This window comes from Hippopotamus amphibius, chromosome 8 (genome assembly GCF_030028045.1).
Source record: "Hippopotamus amphibius kiboko isolate mHipAmp2 chromosome 8, mHipAmp2.hap2, whole genome shotgun sequence".
NCBI classification, from domain to species: domain Eukaryota; kingdom Metazoa; phylum Chordata; class Mammalia; order Artiodactyla; family Hippopotamidae; genus Hippopotamus; species Hippopotamus amphibius.
In genome coordinates, this window is record NC_080193.1 from 11,422,347 (window position 1) to 11,444,018 (window position 21,672).

Below are 21,672 nucleotides of genomic sequence, written 5' to 3' on the forward strand. Positions count from 1 at the left end.
CACGTCTTCCCCAACCATGGTATTGCCTTTCTAGCCCTTTTGCTGGTGGTGCAGTATACCTCATTGTGATTTTAATTCACATTCCCCTGATAATAAGTATGGATATTTTCTCATTCTTAGATGGTGTAATTCTGAATATACTTAGGAGGCAACTTTTTAAAAAGGAAAATGGCCTCTGCCATTCTGGCCAGCAGGAGAACCCTTGCTGTGACGACGGAAGTGTCTCACTCCCTAGCGTCTCATGTCTGATAGAGGTCTTCTCTTTGCTGTGAGTAGTTGTTTTTGCTCCATTTCTAGCACCCTGAAGCAACAGACAGGAGAAAGGAAGGTTGCCTATTCCTCATCCAACACAGGGGTCTTGCTTTTTGTATAATAAATATGTAGGACACATCCACTAAGAGTTAGCATTTATTAAGTACAAGAAGGGTGGCGTCAAGAGAATGAGAATTAAGTGGGTCTGGGTGAGGACTCCCACAGAACAGGAGTAGGTGATAAGTGAATCAGGGAGACTGGCTGGATTCTCCTGAATGCAGACCACAGTGTGGCTGGTGGGGAGTACGTGTGGGACAGACATGGGACAGCAAGAAGAGGGCAGAGCACTGATTTTGGACCTCTTCCCTGCATTTTCCTTTTGTACAAAGTAGTTCTAAATCCACTGCCTATGCCTAAAGGAGGACACATGGTCTAAGAAAGGCCTAGACTCTCCCAGTGCAACAGTCCACTTGAGGAAAATCCTCACAAGAGTATATAAACCAGCTCCAGGACAAGGAGTGGGCAGAACCTGCAGGGTTAGGTTTACCTTTGACCTTGGGTATCCATCCCTTTAATCAGACTTTCTGTATGAAAACCATAGACTTTAGGGGTTGAGTGGGGGGCATAATGGAGTAAGAATCACATCAAGTGCAAAGAGACCATAATAATTAGAAATACTTTTAATTCCTAGCCTCTTGGCGACCCTCAAGCATCAGAGCCATCCAAGCATGTTGCCTTCGACTCTTCTCAGCAAGAGTAGATGATCACACAACTCTTAAGGTAAATCAAAATTAGATGAAGGTTATTTATTGGTGTGACTTTTCCTGTCATGAGCTTCCTTTACACAGCAGTGGTGTAAACAGCATCAAACTGAATGAAAAGTTTGTTAGATGTAACCATAAATAATTATAATAAATATACATCAAGTAACTTTACAGCACACATTTTTTTAGGGCCAAGGTTTGGATCTGTCTGGACCTCAATGTGCTCTCTGGGAGAAGCAGTCGTGTTAGCAGCAGATATCTTACTCACAGCTGTCACCTAGTCAAGTGATGGGCCAACAGAAGCTTCCCAAACCCCTCTTGGGGAGGTAGCTGACAATTCTGAGTCCATTCAAGGGATGGGAAGGATGCGGGGGAGGAAGGGACCAAGATTTAAAAATACAGGGAGGAAAAACCACTTCTAGTAAATCCAAAGCCTCTTTCATTATGCAGAAATGAAATAAGAGGCTCCTTGTTGTCAGGAATACATCCTGGCGTGACCCCCAGTCAAGGGGGCTATGGCCCCCACGAGGCAATGGCCGACCGCATTCCTTCCAATTAGGGAAACTGCTTGCAGGCGCCTCCAGACAGGACTGATCCTGCATCAAATGTAACTGATGCAACTGGAACAATTCATCCAGGTTGAGCCTTTCCTTAGGTCAGGGACTCTTTCTATAATGGTCCTCGTTTCCTCAATAGTAGGGAGGAGGTGGACGCTAATGCCTCTAACTCTCAATCTCACACATCTTTGCCACAGGCCAGGCCACAGCAGAGAGAGGAGCAGCAAGTCCTCTCCCCCCAGCACTCACACTCCAAAGCCTTCTAGACAGCACTCACTCACCACGTGCAATATTCACAATATTTTACAATAAATACAGGGATGCGATTCTGTGAGAACTGGCAAGGCCCGAAATGACAGTGTCCAACAAGATGGCACACGCTGCTCTCGAACAAAGTACCACTGGACAAAGACCTACTCGGGGCACAAATGCACGGGGGCAGCGGGTGAGCTGCAGGGGCTCAGCCCTGGCAGACGCTCACATAGGGCGGGGAGCGGGGGCCCGGGTGGGCCCGGCCAGAGGGGCAGAAGGACCCTGGCGTCTCCATCTGGACTTGAAGGTCTTAGTCACTGAAGTAGACCCTGAACTGAGCAGAGCTCCTCAGACAGCTCTTTTTAAAACGGGGTGCAGCCTTTCCTCTGCGTCTCACATCACAAACACCGCAGTGAGGAAGGGTCACGTCTGAGTACAAAAGTGGGGTAGGCGTGAATCATGTGCTTTCCTGTTCTGAGTCTTGGAAAAAGGTCCCCATCTGAGCACAGTCCCTCCAGCTCCAGGGGGTCCTGTCAACTCCTGAGCTGGGACGCACCTGGCCTGGCTCTGCGAACGAAGGCCAGGAAGGAACGCTCTGGTCTTCTGCTCCTGAGCAGCACTCCGGGCAGCTGTCAGGCTGGGGCCCAGGAGGCCCAGAGAGCAGAGTGGGCTGTCTGGGCGGGAAGGGACGGGGGAACCACTGTGGGCTTTTCCTCAGAGAAACCCAGACCATAGGCAAGGGTCTAAAGCCGGAAGATTAACACATAAAGCTCCCTGTGGGTGTCTCCCATGTTTGGGGAACGGACCCTACCACTTCAAGATGGAAGGAGGCCTGCAGGAACCACATCCAGGAGAAACTCCAGCTCAAGGCGGAGGGGCAGGGGGCTGGCCACAGACTTGTCTGTGGAGACTCTCTGCAGAAAGAACAGGATGTTCTGTGGGCCGAGGGTATCTCACGACCAGCTTCCTGCTGGGTGGTTCTATGATGTGGAACCAACTGGGGTCTCACAGCATCAGAACCTGGTGGCCACGAAGGAACACGTCCAGGAAGATCAAATGAGACACGAGCTGTCTGGGAACTAAACTATCCTACAAACATACCACAAACAGGTAAGCAAAAGAACCAACCCATCACAAAACGTACAAATACATAAGGTTAAGTCTTCCAGGAGGCCCTGGGATGTGGACAAAAGTTCGGAAAAGCAAGATGTCAACTCCTCACGCAGGGCCCCGGAGGAACGCGCCCGCAGTGGCAGGCTTCCCAAGCCGGCAGAGCTGTGCCTCGGTGACAGCCTAACTCGGGCTCCCTCCCTTCAGCCACTCAGGGGGTCTTCGCGGTAGTGAATGGCACAACGAAGCTTCTCCAGCATGATTTCCAGAGAGGAGTACTGGGGAAGCTTAATCATGAACATGCAGGTTTCCACTCGGATGTAGCGAGAGTCTGGGGAACCTACAGGAGAGACATTGCGCCAGCGTTAGAGCACGGGACTCGATACCAGGAGGACTGGCTGGACCCTCCGCCTCCAGGTTTGCCTCTCCGGGCGACTCCAAGTCAACCCCAAGGCCCAGTCGCGGGGATGAGGGCCTGGGGGCTGGATTCTGGAGGGGGAAAGAGCAGACACACAGCTGCTGTCCAGCACAGGCACCAAATGGCTGACCTGTGACAGAATCTGGTTGCAGGCAGGTTTGTCTGGCCAGCAAAGAGTTTTGATTTTTAAAATATAATTACTTTGCTGCATTTAAAAGTTGGAAGACTAAAACATTTTTGGATTTTAAGCTTTTAAAAATTTCAGAAGACGTGTTAACATCGGGCCTGTACTGCCAACTTGGCGAAGGTCAGATTTGGGAAGCACGTGACCCCTGCCCTCCAGCCTCTCATTTACATTTGGGCCTCGGAGTTTGGGGTCCCTGTCCACTGTTCTCCCCGCTCACGCAGGGCCTAGCAGCCCAGCTCCAAACAGGGTACATGTGTCCCTACTTAGAACACGACGGGGGTGGGGTGTGGAATACCTGCTGTGCCATCCGGGGGGGCAATCTTCATGGGGTATGGCGGCACGTGGGCGGTGTCGGGGCCCCCGTCTTTGCAGGGGCAGGTGAATGGGATGCGTTCTTGGTTGCAAGCAAACTTGATGAACTTGCACAGCTCCTCCTGGGTAAACATCTCCAGCGCTCCCCAGAAGAACTCGATGTGCTGGTCTGTCTCCATCAGCCCCACCTGGTACATGGTGTGGGCCTGGGGAAGGAAGGTCTCAGACGTCAGCAGGCCTGGGCCTCTAACCCAGGGGTGCAGCGCCCCCCTCCCCGCCCCAGGCTGGGCCCAATCCCGGGGCAGGGGCAGCAGGGAATCACTGGCTGCTGGGCACAGGGAGGTTACAACGCTGACAGAGACCCCAAGGGACGTTGTGACAGTGTCTGCTTGTGTGACTGTGGCCTACGCACAGGCCCGGCAGCAGGGGCTCTCCGTACGTTACCGCACGGACCCCGCTGGACAGGTCCTGCCACTATGCCCATGAGAGATGAAGTCACTTGGGCAAGGTCTCGAGGCTGGCACGGGCACGAGCGGGCCAGGCTGAGCAGTGAAGGGGGCTTCACCTCAGGCCAGTGGCTTCCTTCACAGGCTCGCGAGGCAGGTGGTCTGCCAACTTCCTGGCTGGGTGATCTTGGGCAAGTGACCCGTCTTAGCTTCGGTTTACTCAGCAATGAGATCGGGATGGGTACCGCTCCTCTCACACGTGAGGAAGACAGAGGGCCGGGACCCAGGAAGCACTAAGACGTGACAGGCCCCTGCCGACACGCCTGCCAGCCCAGCCTGGCCCGGCCACCGACCTTCAGGAACTCGAGGTTGATGTGAGGGAGGCCACACGTGCGCAGCTCCACCTCCAGCGGGCTGAGCGTGGTGAGCAGCTGCAGGGGGATGATGGTGCCCAGGCCCGCCCGCACGGCCGCCACACACTCGGCGTTCTGCAGCTCCCGCAGCCGCAGGCTCCGGATGGCGGCCGCGTAGATGTCCTTGTTCTCCCACCTGCAGGGGGAGCAGGGGCAGGACGATGCTCGGGGGGGCTGCTCTGGGGTCTGGGGGCCACACCCACCCGGACAGAGGCCCCAGGCCGTTACCCGGATTTCCCAGGCCTGGCAGCTCAGTGAATTCCTCTCCTGCTGTGGGTGTCACCCGCCCCAGAGCTGGTGTTTCTGAACAAAGTCTCTCTACTGAAGGCATTCCACCATCTTTCCTGGTGCCCCACCCTCCTGCCTCACACCCTCCCCCCGGTGAAAGCCGCCTGTCCCCGCACCTAGGCCCCGCGCACTCACGCCACAGGGATGTGCCGGCCGCGGCTGCACAGCTCCACCTCCTCGCCAGTCATGGTCAGGTAGGTGAACCGGCAGCAGGGCTTGTTGGGCCCATCGGGGCTCTCGGTGGCCAGGTGCTGGGAGGCAATCTCGGCGCACAGGGCCTCCAGCTCAGTCTCATCGTTGATCTGGAGGGAGAGCAGGGCAGAGTGGGGCTGATGGCTGCCCTGCTCCCCAAGCCCTCGGAAGATGGAACCCCACCTCCCAGTTGGGCAAATGCCGGTTGTTATTTGGGCAGGGGCTACCGTGGCTGCTATGAGCAGGCAGGTGGCAACAGGCCTGGCCGTCAGCCTTGCCATCGAGTTCAGGGTTAGGCATGTGACTGAGGCCTGGCTAACAAGACCCAAATTACAGCCACGCCCTTTCACTGGTGTGGACACGGCTGAAGGTGGTACACTTTGTACTGCTGGAGGCCACCTTGAGATCAGTCACGGATGACACCATCGGAGCACCTGGATTCAGCCCTGTCTGAAGCCAAATCTATATCTGTACTTTTAGTTTTAAGATCAAATCATTTAAAAAAGTTTTTCCCTAAGCTGGTTTGAGTTGGGGTTTCCGTCACGTGTCACTTGTACACAGGCCACGCCTCCACCATCGGGCACACTGATATGTAAACTCAGCCACTGAGGAGAGGACAGCGTCCGACCCAGAGGAGGACAAGCCTGCAGCTCTGGGACGGTGGAGGCCGCAGGCACCCCCGACAGAAGTTCAGGGCATTTCTTCCTGGTTCGTGTGCCTCTCCCGCCTCCCTTGGCGTAGGTCTGTCTCCCAGAAGCCTTGGCTGGACTGTCTGCTTGGACTCCGTCTTACATCTCCTGCCTGCCTCAGGCCCTTGCTGCCACCCACAGCTCCGGGAAGACGTCTCAGAGCAGCGCCTGGCAGCTACTCATAAATCCCCAGCCCGTGGCGGGGTGTCCTGCTTTGACCCTGTAAATAGTTCTTTCTGCTGAGACGCCGACTGCTGTCCAGGACTGTGGCTTTGCTGCTCCCGGGCGCTGGCTGCCCTCAAGTGGCAGCTAAGGGGACTACGGAGAGCCTGGCAATGAGGCCCCGATCAGCTGCAGAGCCGCCTTGCCAGGCCTCGGACACAAAGTCTGCTCCCCGGTGGGCAAGAGCCGTGGCCTCACGGGGAGGGCTGGATCACGGGCCACCTCCACACTCTGCTGGGACCGTCTCTAATCTGAGGAGAGCGTGTGGGGCCAGGAAGCACAGGCTCTCCAGCTGGCCAGACCTGAGCTCTGCTAGTGGCTTTGCCCCCAGCCAGCCCAGCGCGCTGAGCCTCACTTCCCTCCTGGCCTCGCCGTGAACACAGCCCTCCAGCGCTGGCCTTACATAAACCGAGAGCGGCCTGGCAGCGCCCTGACAACAGACGTGAGCCCAGCCCGGCCTCAGCCCCGGGCGGACCTGACAGCAGCTGGAGCAGCCGCCACAGGTGGACTGGCCTGCGTGTGGAGAGGGATGGCGGGACACCGCTGCGGTCTCACCACCTCTGTGCGTTCCTAGCGCCCTGCCTAGGTGACACCCCAGAGTTGACCTCCTGTGCTCTTCGTGAAGCCCTGAAACCAAGCTCTTAAGTGAAACTGGCTCTACGTAGAGCAGTTCCCACCCAACACTTCTACTCCTTCAGCTGCCAGGAACCCATTCCCCCGTGTCCTCGTGGGGCCCAGCAGGCTGGTTAGGTCACCCTGGGCTGCTGCTGTCCACAGGGAGGGAGGCTAGAGGCTCCTGTCCCCGTGAGGCAAGCCTGGCCAGCAGAGGTGCCTCACGCACCCTGATGATCCTCGGGAGATGCCGGCCGGTCCCCAGGCGGGGACACAGAGGCCACGGGGCGGCAATCGGGGCCCCGGAGGCACTGCTCCCCAGAAAAAATGTGCTTTTCACGTACACTCTCGAATTTCTTGACATAATTGTAGGTGAGTATGTCTGCTTCCTGCAGGTCTTGGTCAGGGTCCAGGGGTTCGCCCACCAGCGTCTTCCAGAAGCAGGGCAGGAGGTCCAGGGGAAGAGGGACATCTGCTCGAATCGCAATGCCCAGCAACTGGCCCAGGAAGTGCAGCAGCTGCTCCTCCCCATAGGTGATGGGGCTTGGGGTCAGGATGTACTTGCCCTGGAGGTGGAGGGAGAGGTGAAGGGACCGACGTGTGCCTCCACGCCCCCCAGGAACAGGGTCCCAGGCCCACGTGACCCACGGCAGGCAGGAGTGTGTCTGGCCAGCGCAGTGAGAGTGCCGCCCAGACCAGGAAGGCTCATGAAAGGGCGCAGAGCTGATGAGGACACGCACCCACGGGCCGAGCCCCCGCCCCTCAGGCAGCCGACGGTGGGGGCACCGGCCTCGGCTGCCCAGGCCACGCGTCTTACCTTGTTCTTGTTGACGGCGGAGCTGGGGCACAGCAGGAGCAGGGAGAGCGAGGAGCTCTGCAGCTCTTTACACACCTGCCACAGGAAGTGGCGGAAGGAGCCGCCTGCGAGACAGACGGGGACCTATCAGCCTACCCTGCCTGCAGGCCCTGTCCCCACCGTGAAGTCAACTCCACTGCCCCCGGGCCATGGCTCTGGTGGGTGGAAAGAGAAGCCACCCGAGGGCTGGGAGACCCGGACTCAAATCTGCGGGGTCACTAACTAGCTGGGTGGCTCCCGGGGAATCACTTCACTGCCGGAGCCAGCCTCAGCCCCTCGACTCGCAGGTGGGGGCAGTCCCTGTACCCACCTCCCAGGCTAGTTCCAGGGATTCAGCGAGGTCAAAGGCAGATTCTACGCAGGTCACCTCTCACGGCTGCAAGCTGACACGGGTATGAAGGCTTACGGGACCTGTGTCCGTCCCCTGCGCTGGGCCAAGAGCAACGCCCGTTTTCCTCAGCACTGCCTCCCACCAAGCCCAGGGCTCAGTGTGTGTCCAGTGAGAGCATAAATAAATGGATGGATGCACGGATACACGCAAAGGGCAAGAGCAGTGACCAGCTCCTCTCCTGCTGCCATTCCAGACATGCCTTTGGTTTTCTTGCAAAACTCCTTTCTGTGGCTGGGTCTCCTCTGCCCTTCCCTGTGCGTCCTATCAGTGCCCTCAGGTCAGGAAGCTCTGAGGACAGCTGTGCACACAGAGTACTTGCCTGGGGACAGCTGTCAGGGCCTGGCCCTCACTCAGCTTCCATGGAGAAGCAGGAGATGCCCACCTGCTTAACCACCAAGGGCTGGGCTTTAGAATCAGACAGAACTGGGTTTAAGCCCCAGCGAGTCTGCTGACCTTGGGGAAGCTACTAAAGTTTGCGGAGCCCCAGTTTCCCTCTCTGTAAAGGGGGCAGTGCTGGTGCCATGAGGAGTGTAAGGGGTTGAGCCTGGACCAGGCATGTTCTGATATCGCAATGAACAGAGCTGTTCTCCGAGGTGTGCCCAGAGGATGTCACGGCCCTGGCCAGCGGGGAGGCGGCTGCGGGAACAGGGTCCGATGATCAGGGTGGGAATGGGAGACGGAGCTGGCCCAATAGCTTTCCCCACCCAGTGCGCCCAGTGGAAGAACTTTCTCCTCTCATCCAGCATGGGAGGCATTTCCTGAATGTCTGGGCTAAAGTGACTGAAAGGACCACGAGGGAGCATCTTCTGAGCAGCCACTCCTCCTCCCTGCAGCGTGAGGTGGCTGAACATGCCATTGTCACCAAGGGCTCCCCGGACCCCTGTCTCTCTTGGGCACTTACAAGTTTTTAGCCCAACCAACCCCTCAGCCAAGAGCTCTTCCTCGAAGAGAAGTCCAATCCACACTGAGGGTGTCTCTCCTGGGTCTACTCAGCAAGAAATGTACTCCTAGCACTGATCAGAAGCCCAGTCCCTGAGCCTGGGGCAGGTGCCACACCCCCAGGGGATGGGGCAAGTCCAGGGAGGCTGGGTTTGGCGAGCCTGCATAGATGGTCACTTCAGGGCAGTCCTGGCTCTGTGCAGAGCAGGGTAACGAGGATGTGGCTTTACTCTGGCTAATAGGGAAGATATTGGGCCATTTAGGCTAAAAATAACCCCAGGAATTTTTACATTCTAAACACAGCCTCCGCCCTGAACTGGCTGCCGGAAGGCCGGAGGGGCTGCCACTTACTGGTGCCATGGACCTCCTCGCCCGTGAAGCGGATGTTGAAGGCATAGGTGGGGTCACCGCCGCTTGCCAGTTTGACGCAAAGCTGGGAAGACGGCACTGAGGCCAGCTGCCTGGCCGCCTGGCAGAAGTAGGAGTTTTCAGAGGCTCTGATCTCCCCTGCAATGAGAGAGGAAGTGCCGAAACCTCCGGGTGGCGATCTCCTGCCTCTCAGGACAGGACTGCTGCCTGGGCAGGCCCTGGCCTGCTGCTCCCACCTCGCCCCACCCCCTGGGGCAGCTGCTGCCTCCTCCCTGCTCCTAGAGCATCTTCAGTCTTTCACATCTCTGCCACGTGGGTCCCTCAAGGAGCCTGTTCTCCTGTGGTCAGCCCCTCCCATCCTTCTGCGTGTCTCGGGGGAGGCCCCTCACCAGGCCCCTGTCACTCCCTGGTTCATGCCCCTCCTGATGTCTGTCTGTTCACAGATTGTGGTGGAGACTCCTAGCTGCCTCCCCAATACCCAGCCTCCCCTCTTCTTCAGAGTCCCGATCTCAGCAGGTCCACGGCCAGATGAAGCCCGCCTCTCCTGCCCCCCCTGCACTGAGGCGCGGTCTGTGCCCCTGATGCCCCCTCACTCTGCCGCCTGGGTTGGGAGCTCGAGAGGGACTGGAGGGGGGAGTCACAGGCTGGGACGCAGAGCAGGGCGACAGGAGCAGCTGCACCAACGAGGGACTGTCACAGCAGCCCTGGACTCTCTTCTAAAGGCTTCTCTTATGTGTAAGAAATCAACGAGTTCAAACACGGCTGCCTGCATCCTCTGGTCTGTGTAGCTAATCTCACCTCCCACGATCTCCAGTGGGTCCAGAGTGATCTCCGGTGCCGCGTGGTCAGCCGTCCTCTGCACCGTGGCGTTCAGCACCCGATTCATGACGGTCACCTTCGTGTCATAAAAGATCAGCCCTGAAGGGAGGAATGTGGGAGAGAGGCTGGGATAGGGTGGCTTCCCTTCCTTCCCAGCACCCCGAGGCCTGGCGGAGGCCACACTGTCCCCTGGGGGGACACGCTGCTGGGGGCATAAGAGGTCCCGCCCCACTGGAGGTGATTAGTTAGTCTCCAGCCAAATGTGAATGCAGGATTAAACCCTTGGGCCTTGTCATGCCCAGGAAATACCTCGCTTGTAGGAATACAAACTCAAATACATAAAGAACAAGGAGGTTTGCTATGGCCACTTCTGAAACAGCAAAAAATAAAAACCATGGACGTGTCTACCTACAAGGGCACGGGCACCTATGCTGTGGACAGCAAGGCAAGGAGGGTGTGTGTGTCGACACGCAGAGATCTGGGAAGCAGAGGCGCAAAACAGAATGTATAAAAGGATACCCAGTTTTTGGTTAAAAAAGATGAAAAATGTGTGCGTGTCTATTTCTGTGTGAACAGCCAAGTCTGGAAGGACAGACTCATCTGTTAGAGATGGTCGTCTCTCAGATGCAGGGATGCTGGGGGCAGCTAGTGAGTCAGAGCTTTAACTTCATATATTTCTAAATAATCTGAAAACTTTTTTAGTAAATTAATTTTTTCAGTGCTTATTCATTTTTTCAGAGCATAGTTAAAGTAACTGCTCTTGGGTGGAACTGCCGCTCCAGAAGAGACTCACGCGTCAAAGGTAAGGCTGGGTGTGTGTGGGGGGGGGGTTCCCTGGGCAGCCGCCAGAGGCCAGACGGTGGCCGAAAACCCCAGGCGCTGACCTTTGGCCTCCTTCAGCAGGGCCGCGATGCTGTGTGTGTACATGGGCGTCTGGCGCAGCTCCACAAGCGGCAGGAAGAAGGTCTCCAGCGTGGTGTTCAGGGACTGCAGCAGGGCGAAGCGCAGGCGCAGACTCTCGATGGGCACGTCTGCGGGGCACGAGGGGTGGTCAGCGGGGGCTCGGCCCAGCGAGGCCGAGACTCTCCGTCTGTGAATGGCTCAGGTGGCCCGGTCATGGGGAGGGACCAGGAGGCTCCCGTGGTGGGTTTTATTTCTGGACCCAGGCAGGCTATTGGTGAGTGAGTGGGTCTGATTTCCCCGAGCCTGTGCCGAGCAGAAGCAAAGGGCGAGGCCTGGGCTCTTAAGGAACCCAAGGGTCCCCTCAGCCGGCCTTTGGGGCTGTGCCAGGGCTGCATACCATATTATTTTTAACTTTTAATTCTGAAACAATTATAGGCTTATAGGAAGTTGCAAAAAAAAGTAGAGTCCGGTGTACCTTTCACCCAGCTTCCCACGATGTGACATCACACATCCAAGCCGGGAAGCTGTTACACGGGCACACTGGCTTCTACTTGTCCGCCCTCAGGTAAGTCTCCTCTCTGACTGTGAGACTGACGTTGGGACAGTCTCTTGCCCGCGTTCACTGCTGTAGCATCTGGAAGAGCGCAGGGGCTCGGACGTGTGGCTGAGTGAGGGTCAGCAGGCCACGCGGGGCTGGAGGTGCCCGCGCGCCCAGCGGCGAAGCCCGCGCGGGGCCCGCTGCGTTGTGACGGGGCTCACCTCCAGGGTGGATTTACGCAGGATGTCCCTTTTCGTGTGCGCGTTCCCTTGTTGTGCATTCCTAGCTTTTCATAAACACATGCTGCTCTCTTGTAATGAGGATAATGTCTCTAACACACGCCACCAGACTGCCCGGGCCCCTCACCCCGTCACCAGCCTGGGATCCGGGGCGGCCTCCAGGCATGGGCCTGGGCGGGACGGCGGGGGTCTCGCCTCCCAGCCACCGCACTCCTGTGTCAGCTGCTTGGCTTGGTGGCAAGAAGCACATAAAAGGCCTCACAAACTTTAATTTGGTCATAATCACAGCTTCTTGTCGTTCTCTCCCTCTTTTTTTACCCACCTGGTTCACAGCAGGTGTTCCTAAGGATTTGTTTAACGGACACGTGAAGGGCATTTAGTCCTTCTAAGCACCCCCATGCTGTTGTGGGGTGGTCCCCACAGGGCAGCCCAGGGAGAGGTCCCTGAAAGGCATCCATCCCCCTGGGGCCACATACTCAAGAGACAGGCCACTCTGGGGTCGGCGGCGTCTGCGGGGTCCAGGTACACCTCGTGGGGATGCAGCCGTGCGGGCGTGATAGCCAGGTGGCGGCACAGCCGGTTGATGTACTGCACGAGCGCCACGTCCATCTCCAGGGTCCACTTCCTGGAGGCCTTGTGTGCGTGCCGGACGTCGATGCAGGCACACCTGGGGGCGGGGAGAGGCAAGGTGGGGCAGAGGTCGCTGGGGGACTGCTGGGTCCCTCCGCAGCCACGTCCCAGCCCCTGGAGGGCGTTTATGAGACAGCCTTGCCTCCCAGGCATTTCTCGGTGCTCCGCCAAGGTGCTGACGGCAGAGGGCCTGCTCGTCACGGGGGGATAGCTTCTTTCAAAAGAGACAAGCTGAGCAGGCTGGGGGGACAGCAACGCACATCCCCACATGCCTCCCTCTTGTCTGTGGGCAGCAGGGTCTTCGGGTTAAAGACGGGGCTCTGGAGTCCTTGGGTGGAAGCTAGGCTACAAAGCACACCTACTTCCTGAGCCTCAGCTCCTTCATCTATAAAATGGAGCTGGCAACAGCACAGCCTTGTGCCGTCAGGAGGACACCTGGGATGCACACAGCGCCGTGCCCAGCATCTTCCGAGGCACAGTAAGAGCCAGCTGCTGGGGATACTGAAGCCATCATCCTTTACCCAGCGACCCCACCCCAGGGTTCACCTATGCAGCTCCTTGAACAGGCAGGCAAAGGTGTGTTTGTGAGGGCTGCCTCGCCACAGCAACAGCTGCCGTAAATTACACCACCCCCAGGGACAGACCGCGAGGCAGCCATTAAAATCACCTGGGGGAACAGTATCCAATGGTGTGGAAAAATGGAAAAAAAAACCAAAAACAGACTGCAGGACAGTATATCCTGTCTGATCCCACTCTACAGTACTGAAAAAAATCTACTCCCGGAGAAACACTGGGAGAGTTGTTTTCTGAAACCTTTCAAAGTGCTTACCCCTGGGCACAGAATCACAGGAAACCGCCTTTGTGTTTGTATGTACTGTGTGAGGGTTTTGTTGCGTGTGCGTGTCCTTATTCCACAAACATTGAGCTCTTAGCCCGAGCAGGGCCAGCAGGCAGGCAGGTGGATGGACAGGTGCCTCTGGTTCCAGAACCTGTGGCACCTCGTGGCGATCACATAGCACACGGGGACCTGTCTCAGGGAGGTGGTGGAGCCTGGTGCCAGGCTCTCGTCTCTACAGGCCACCTCTGTCCCACCCTAGGAGTGCTCGAGAGACCGAGCTCCTCCAGAAGGGGGTCTCCTCTTCCAGGCTGGACGTGTCATCACTGTGGCCCCATAACACCGGTGAGTCAGCCCTTCCAGTTGTCACCTTGGAATTAGTTTGCAGTCCAGTTTGTTCCCTTCTCACTTGGAATGCAGTTTCTAGTCCAAAATAGGGGATTCTGCTTTTGACGAAAACCCCCAAAGTCGTGTCTCTCACTGGTTTCTAAAACCAGTCAGAGAACTTGGCCCCGCCACCGTGATCCAAGGCTCATCCAGAAATCGACTCTGCCTTCAATGAAGGTACAAAATGTCAGTGCCAAGGAGTAAACGATTTCTCAACTCTCGAAAACGGGATTTTAAAAACTTATGCTTGAGGCAGGCACTCCCTCTCGGAGGCCCAGCACGTCTTGCTGTGGGAAAGGGTGTGTAGGTCTGTGTGTGGCAGAGCCAGAGGGAAGGGGCAGGAAGATTTCTTTTGGTTTGCAAACATCTCGCCTGCTTCGGATTCACTTACAGCTAGAAAGAGGAAACCATATTTAGTCTTCCCTGGAGACATGGTGACTCACGACCTTGCTGTGCTCCTGCCTGGGAGGGAGACAGGGCAATGGAGACTGGGAGAGAAAGCGGGAGTCCAAAGAAAAAAAAGATTCTTTGGAATAAGAAATCATCCCTGTTAGGGACCGAAATGTCCCCTTCCCGCCAATTGCTATGCTGAAGCTCTAACTGCCAATGCGACTGTATTTGGAGACGGAGCCTTTAAAGAGGTAATTAGGTCAAATGAGGTCAAGGGTGGGGCCCTAATCCGACAGGACTGCTGTCCTCATAAGAAGAGGGAGAGACACCAGGGTTGCAGGTACACTGGGGCGAGGCCACGTGAGCACGCAGCACGAAGGGAGCCGTCTGCAAGCCAAGGGGAGCCCTCTGGAGAAGCTAACCCTGCTGACACCTTGATCGTGGACTTCCGGCCTCCAGAACTGTGACACAGTGAATTTCTGTTCTTTAGAACACTGTTTCGAAAGGGATGGAAAACCCACATTAACAATTAGGAAAAAATTAGAAGATAACTCAGTAGGCATTAAAAACAGGCCAGGTGGGATGGCTTCCCAAGAAGTGATTTCTTGGGGAAGTGTCTAGTGGCTGAGAACAATTTTTGAACAAGGTCTCAGCTGGGCTGGCAGCCTCTTACCTCTCAAAGTGAAGATCGTAACCACAGGATAAAATCGCCCTCCAGACACTGCGGATGTCTTGCTTGGCTCGGTCAATAACAAACTTGTGAAATCCTTCCAAGGTCAGGTACTTTTCCTCAGGGACTGATGGAAAAGCGTTTGCAGTGTTAGGACTCTGGTGAGAATGCTCTCACTGCACCCTCTCTTTCAGGGCCCAAGTCACCTAACCCCTCGTCCCCCGCCGTCACTCCAGGGTCTGTCAACAGACCACCTCCACCTGCTGCTCAAGGACACGCGTAACCCCTGACCTGACAGGTCTCAGCTGCAGCCTCACTTTCTCGGGCTGGTGGCCAAGTGGTGCAGTGCTTCCCCTACAGTCCCATCTTTCTGTATCTCAGAAATATTCCTGACTGACTAAGCAATTTTTTTGACAATAATAGCTTTCTCCAATTCTGCTTGGGCCTTTAGGAAGATAAGGTTCTATTGCCTCAGGTAAGTGCCCTTCTGCAAGAAAATTTCTGAGCAGATTTCTAATCTTTACTTTCAGTCACAATCATCTGTTCTTCCCTTGGGAGTACGGTATTCCTGGAGCTGCTACTCTGACCTCCGCCTGCTCCGGTCAGCAGAGGTGGAGTCCTGGAGCAATAATCACCACTGGCCAGGGATGCCTCCCCTGTCTTGAGCAGGGCTGCCCTGCCTAAACTAAAACCCCAGGGAGCCAGTGGTCAGGGAAAAGCAAAGAGGCTGCATCCCAGGCTGGGCCAGTGTCTCGAGGATGGAAGCAGCCCCAAGCCCGCATCAGGCCCAAGTTACTTGTTCACCTTCTTGTTTTTTGGTGGGTGACTTTTCTGGGTCCTTTTCATCTGGCTTGCTCTTTTCTGGTGACTTCGGCTTCACAGTGGGCTTCTTCTCACTCAAAGCAGTCCTGCTGTAGACCAAAGCACCGGGATCAGAATTCCTCACGCCCACACCTCCTCCTGGTGGGGGGAATGCAGAACCTCACCAGGCATTGGTTCAGCCTCCCCCAATGAACCAACTCATTGATGGTTCAGACGGGGCTGGGGTCAAGATCAGCTTTGTTCTGACCAAGAAAAGTTTCCTGAGCAAATGAGGAGGACAAGTTGATGCTTTAAAATGTGGAAAATCTCAGAGACACACTTTTCAAACATTCTTTCTACATACTTCAGAGCTGCACTGTCCAAGAAGCAGGCACTGGCCAGATGCAGCTACTTAAGTTTCGATTAATTAAAATTACAAGTCCAGTTCCTTGGTGGCACTTGCCACATTTCAAGTGCTCAGTAGCCACGTGTGGTTAGTGGCTACTGCGTTGAATAGCACATACAGAGAAACAGCACATTTCCATCGTCACAGAAAGCTCTATGGGACAGTACTGGTTTAAAAGCACCATTTATGTATAATCAATTAATCAAAAGACACTTTTTTCCTCTGATGATTCAAACAATTCCTCTAAAGACTCCTATTAGGTAATGTTTTACTATCTGAATTTCGACTTTAGGGTCATAAACTTGTATCTAAAGAAAATGCTATTAAATACGTGTGCATATTCACACATGGAATATTATGTAGCTGCTTTGAAAAAGGAACGGGGAAGCTCTTTTTGTGCTGGTATGGAATCATCCCCAAGACCAGAAGTCAACAGAAACAGCGAGGTACAGGCATTGCGCACAGTTGCCCACACCTGCGTGTGTGCTCGCTTGCTTGCATACACCCAGAAGAGTTCTGCAGGGCTACGCGAGCGACACTGCAGCCTCAGGGAAGGGACCCAGGAGGCTTGAGGATGGAGACGAAGGGGGGTGGCTTTTTGCTGCATATGCTTTTGAATATTGTACTATTTTAGCCAATTAAAATGTGTCAAAATAATACATATGCACAAATAAACATTCTGCACTTAAATGTTAAAAGCAGTTGCTATGTGCGGGGTACTTCAGTGTGTTGCAACATACATGGGTGCACTTTACAGTCTTTCTGCAATAGCCACGCATTCTATGTGTGGGTAAAAGAAGTTAGACTTTTTAAACAATTCTGTCCATTTTAGATGTTTTACTAATTCAAACTGGTCTGCCTTCCAGCCTGCATGGTCCAGATCTTACTCTCCTTGCAGGTAAAATGAAACGTTCTCTTCCAGTTGACGAAGCCGAGGGTGGAGAGGACCCCGGCAACAGAGCAGAGAGGAGCCAGGATGCCTGGCCCCCCTGAGGTGCCGAGAGCCTCCCAGGAAGTCTGCTAGGAGGTGGCCCCATGTCCCCCACACCCCGACTCCCCACCCGGCCCACCTTCTGAGCTCCTCGGTCACCCACCTGACGCTGTTGAGCACAGCCTTGTCCTTGGCGGGCGGCTTGGTGATGGGCCGCTTGGTGCTCACCACCTTCCCGGGGTGCTGCTCCTTCCCGGCCTTGCTGTACTTGCTCTTGTCGAACTTGGGCTTAGGCACGCCGTACTTCCTCAGGATCTGCGGAGCACCGGGGGGGCGGGGCCTCAGGCGCAGCCCTAGGGGCACCTGAGGCCCAGCACAGGCGTGGCAGGGACAGGGTAGCTACCTGGGTGAGCTGGTCCTCCAGCACCTTTTTGGGGGGCCGGACATTGGTGAAGAAGAGGTGGAGGAGGTTGCCTGGTGTCTGGGAGTTGATCTGCTCTTTGCTGAGATAAATGTCAGACACTTTGATGGGCTTTGCTGGTGTCAGGCTCAGCACCTGCTCTGAGTGGGCACAGCTCTTAAATATCTCCGTCAGCACCTCTCTGGCCCCGGGCACCAGCTTCTCACCTGTTACAGAATGGAGGGAGGGCAAACACTTCTGCCGTGAACACACTACGTCAGGATAAGCCCTGTAGCATCTGATTTATTTTTCATCAACAACTTATTTTTGAAAGTGGGTAGTGGGTGGTTAGTGGCAATGATGAGATGTCCACTGAGACCTGGTGTCCTCTTTCTGCACGCACACCTCAGTTACATGCCCAGCCTTCTCTGCCGTGAGGTGTGGCCCCGTGACATGGGCCCCTCCTGGGCCCGTCTGCTAGAGGCAGGAGATAGATGGGCTCCAGGCTAGGCATTTACAACTGGCTTCCTGTTTACATTACTTGGGGCAAGAAAAAGATGGGCTCAGGCTGGACACTTGCAACTAGCCTCCTATTTGCATTTCCTGAGACAGGAGATTGGTGGGCTCCGGTTAGATATTTACAACCAGTCTCCTGTTTGCACTTCGAAGTAGAAATAACAAACAGGGTAAATAGCCAGGCTTTGTCTCCTGTGGACACTTTAAGATAACAGTTGTGGCAGGGACAGAGAGGGGCTAAACCCTGTTTGAGTAAAAGATCAAGAGGTCACATAACATATTTCCCAACCTTGTGGCAAGGGAGCCCTCCCTGACTGCACATGTGCAGAAAGGCTCCTTGGGGGTCAACAAGGAGGGGGTACCACCCCATAATATGTGACGCCAACCACCCACCCCCGCCCCGCAGAGGCCTCTGGGCTGGAATCCATCTTGGAAAAAAGCTGCGCATGCTTGTTGGGGAGGGTCCTAGGGTAGGTCGGGTGTGGAAAAAGGAACCAGATAATTGGCCAAAGGTAAACAAAGGCCCGGAAGAACTGCCCTATATAAATGACCTAACTGCCTCTTCACTGCACTCCTCCTCACTGGGGGGGACACCCACACCCTTTCTCTCTGGGTGTGTATTTCTGCCTTGCTTCTGTCTTAAATTGATTCTCTGTGTACTCTCCCATCTGTTGCTCTGTGTCTCTAATAATAAACTTTGTACCTGTTTTTACCTCCTTGAGAAATGCATTTTTCAATGAGGGCAAGAGCCAGGGAAAATTTGCTTCTAGCCTCTAGCCCTCATGGTCTAGTGGCTAGGACGCCTGGTGTTCATCCAGGCCACCCAGGGTCCATTCCCGGACAGGGAACTAAGATCTTGCTTCACACCGCTGCTCACTGCTGCCCCTCCGAGATCACGCTCTCCTCTGCACCCGTCCCGGACACTGGCTCTGTGGAGATGACAAGCTCCCAGATGGCAGACGTCGGGGCTCACCCTGGACTCTTACATGTGCAACAAGTAAACTTCCACTGGGTCTGAGTCGCTGTACTCTGGGGTCTCTTTATTAGGGAGGCTGAACCTCCCTTAATGTCAACAGCATGTCTGTGATGGACAGTCCTCAAGGAGCAGGAGGATGTAGAGGCTGCAAGTGCTTTCAGTGCAAAGTACAAGCTGTTCAATAGTTATTATTAAAGGACACATTTCAAAGCTGGCACAATCAGCAGTTGGAAAAGGAAGTTCTCTCAGATACAAGAAAACTGTCCATGAGCATGAGAAAAAAAAGACCTATTTTTTTGGTGCCCAAACAAGCACTCCAGAAGATACTCTCACCTTTCCTAAGGGGCCAGTCAGGACCCACCTGCACATTCTTCATGGCCAAGGGCCCCCACCTGGGGGCAGGACTGACTTGTTCATCACACCCTCTCCTCCGGCCCTGCCTGTCCTCCTCATGCCCTCTCTCTGAGAGTCTGACCCTCCAGAGCCACACCCAGCTTAGGCCACGCTTCAGCAACCAGAGCACAAAGGCCCCCTGCGCATCTTGGCTGAGGGTAAGAAGACGTGTGTGTGTGTGTGTGGAAGGCATGGTCGAGACCTAAGAGCCGATTCAGTAGAACCACAACTTAAAGAATCTCAAGCAGAAGGCGTATGGCTGTAACGTGGCAAATACGTTATCAAAAGACTGAGTGTCTTACGTGGAAGTTTCAACTATAATACCATCAGAAGCTAGAACTAAATTCGGATTAAGGCATAAAAAGACTGGTAAAGCATTAATTATGGCAGAAGAAGATACCAGGGCTCCCACAGATCTTACACTAGCCACCCCTAGTGGGCAGCTGAGAGCCGAGGGGGTAAAGTGCTCGCTAATGAGGGAACAGGGCGGAAACCAGGGCACGGAGAGAGACAGGCGGCCCTCCAGGCAAAAGATTCTGGAAAAACTCAGAGATCAAGATATATAATCTACCCCCCCCCAAATAAATAAATAAATAATAAAATAATTAAATAATTAAATGAAAAAATAAAAAAATAAAATACAAGTCAAAAAAAAAGATATATAATCTAATGCAGCACTTTAAAAAAAAATCAAAATTAATACAAAAAGCCATGGTGAGCAAACTATTAAAAGAACTGTGCTGAGCCACACGAAAGCCTGATGCAAACGGAAAAATCATTAGTACCGATCCTATATTAAATATCTTTACTGAAAATTTTAATAGTTTGTTCACCATGGATACTCTGCATTAATTTTGACTTTTATAAGTATTGTATTAAAATATTATTTATCTAAATTACTGAGTTGTTTTGGAGCCCCATTAAATTTTGCGGCCTCACTCACCTCACTCTGGTCCCAGCCCTGAGGGAGTATTTCAGAATTTCATGATTGGGGGATAACAGTTTGAAACCACAACAAAACCCACACTCAAGATTACATTTCTGTCCTCAAACAACAGGAAAGAAAATAAACTCAACAACTCTATTATGAAATTTCAAACAATATTAAAGAGTTAGAAAAAAGAACATAAACCAAAAAATGTGAGAGAGAGACTGATACAAAATAAAGACGACAACACAAAGAACTATAGTTATAAAAAGAAAGGAGAAAAATTGCTGCTGCTTCTGAAGCGAAGCTGGGGGTGAGCTCTTGGCCTGAGGGTCTGCTAGATCCAGCTCTGTGGGGCCTCCATAGAACCTGGGGCCTGGGTGAACAAAAGAATCGGGGAAGTCAGACAGGGTCCCCCCACATAAGAGCCACCAGAATGACAAAGTGAGACTTTGTGAAAAAGGAACTGAAACCGTTTCTTTCCCAAGAATTCATTTTAAAGGGTGAGGCGTTAGCTGTCCTCAAGCATATTGACTAAATGACTACCAGCAACATATGTGGTACATTCTAGTTCTAGAGGACAGAACAAAATAAGTATACTTGAACTTGAACAGGGGTAAGCCTGACTAGACAAAAAGAAAAAAAGTGACTTGAGTGCAAGCCCACACTCACGGCTGTCGCATAGCATTTCCTGGCGGTCCCCTGGCTGGCTGAACGCAGCAGGCCTGCGGCGGGAACTGCCCGCTGGCTTCAGAGCCCTGACAGCTGAGAGACCAGGAGTGCTCTCATCGTGCACACAAGGCACCTTCTGCTAACCAAGCAACCAGCCTCTTGCCCCACCTCCCCAACATTCCCTGAATCGCTTCTTAAATCTTTGACCCCCAGAGCTCTTCTTTAAGGCAAGATGTTAAAAATAGGGAAAACTGGGCATGGAGAAGGGTATGAGTTTTTTTTTGTTTGGCTATGCTGTGCGGCTTGTGGGATTTTACTTCCCCGACCACGGATCGAACCCAGGCCCGTGGCAGTGAAAACACTGCGTCCTAAGCTCTGGGCTGCCAGGGAATTCCCAAGAGGGGTACGATTTTTGCTCAAGTTTTTTTTTTTTCTATAAATTTAAAAATTCTCAAAAGAAGTCTATTAATTAGAAAAAATTCTATAACCCACCTTTAATTGACTTATCATTGAAATAATCTTCTAATCCTGGACTCCCCTGTGTATCAAACAAACTCTGATTTACTACAGACACAGTGAGGATCTCTTCTGTTGACATTTCCATCAATTCGTCTTCACCATCCAAACTCGACAAACCAATCAAGTCATTATTGTTAAATAAACTCGCTCGAATTTTCTCGATTTTGGCTCGGGATCTTATCTGTGTGAACAAGGAAAAGGGTAAGGATTTGAGTGGAGAGACCATGCGGCTGTACGACATTTCTTTCCCTTCCGTCTGTCCCTGAAACCCTCTACTTGTCTTCAGCGTTGTGAGCTCGGCCTGACTTGGGCGAGCTGGTTTCCTGGCAAAGTCTCTCCCATGTGCCAACAGCGGTAACTTGCAGGAGAACAACTTAACAAGACATCTCTGTTCCTAAACCCTGGCCAGATCTGTGACTTTACGTGGATGCCCAAGGGGTTAAAGTCCAT

General features: G+C 53.9%; 1 protein-coding gene across 9 annotated transcripts in view; it reads right to left on the reverse strand.

Annotated features, from left to right (window-relative positions):
- Positions 1 to 430: 430 nt before the first annotated feature.
- HECTD4 (HECT domain E3 ubiquitin protein ligase 4) overlaps positions 431 to 21,672 on the reverse strand; it is a 183,147-nt gene continuing 161,905 nt past the window's right edge. For 5 of the 9 annotated variants that reach the window (XM_057747155.1, XM_057747153.1, XM_057747154.1 and 2 more), the window contains exons 62-76: positions 21,196 to 21,403; positions 17,222 to 17,445; positions 16,982 to 17,133; positions 15,485 to 15,591; positions 14,684 to 14,807; positions 12,245 to 12,435; positions 10,973 to 11,119; positions 10,068 to 10,187; positions 9,252 to 9,407; positions 7,532 to 7,635; positions 7,059 to 7,280; positions 5,135 to 5,301; positions 4,652 to 4,847; positions 3,836 to 4,058; positions 431 to 3,275 (exon numbers count right to left, since the gene is read on the reverse strand). In XM_057747155.1, coding sequence (XP_057603138.1) covers positions 3,139 to 3,275; positions 3,836 to 4,058; positions 4,652 to 4,847; positions 5,135 to 5,301; positions 7,059 to 7,280; positions 7,532 to 7,635; positions 9,252 to 9,407; positions 10,068 to 10,187; positions 10,973 to 11,119; positions 12,245 to 12,435; positions 14,684 to 14,807; positions 15,485 to 15,591; positions 16,982 to 17,133; positions 17,222 to 17,445; positions 21,196 to 21,403 — 2,478 coding nt within the window. In that variant the 3' untranslated portion in view covers positions 431 to 3,138. Of the gene's footprint in view, positions 3,276 to 3,835; positions 4,059 to 4,651; positions 4,848 to 5,134; positions 5,302 to 7,058; positions 7,281 to 7,531; positions 7,636 to 9,251; positions 9,408 to 10,067; positions 10,188 to 10,972; positions 11,120 to 12,244; positions 12,436 to 14,683; positions 14,808 to 15,484; positions 15,592 to 15,619; positions 15,763 to 16,981; positions 17,134 to 17,221; positions 17,446 to 21,195; positions 21,404 to 21,672 lie in introns of those variants that run through there. The other 4 variants (XM_057747152.1, XM_057747158.1, XM_057747159.1 and 1 more) reach the window with 4 other exon arrangements.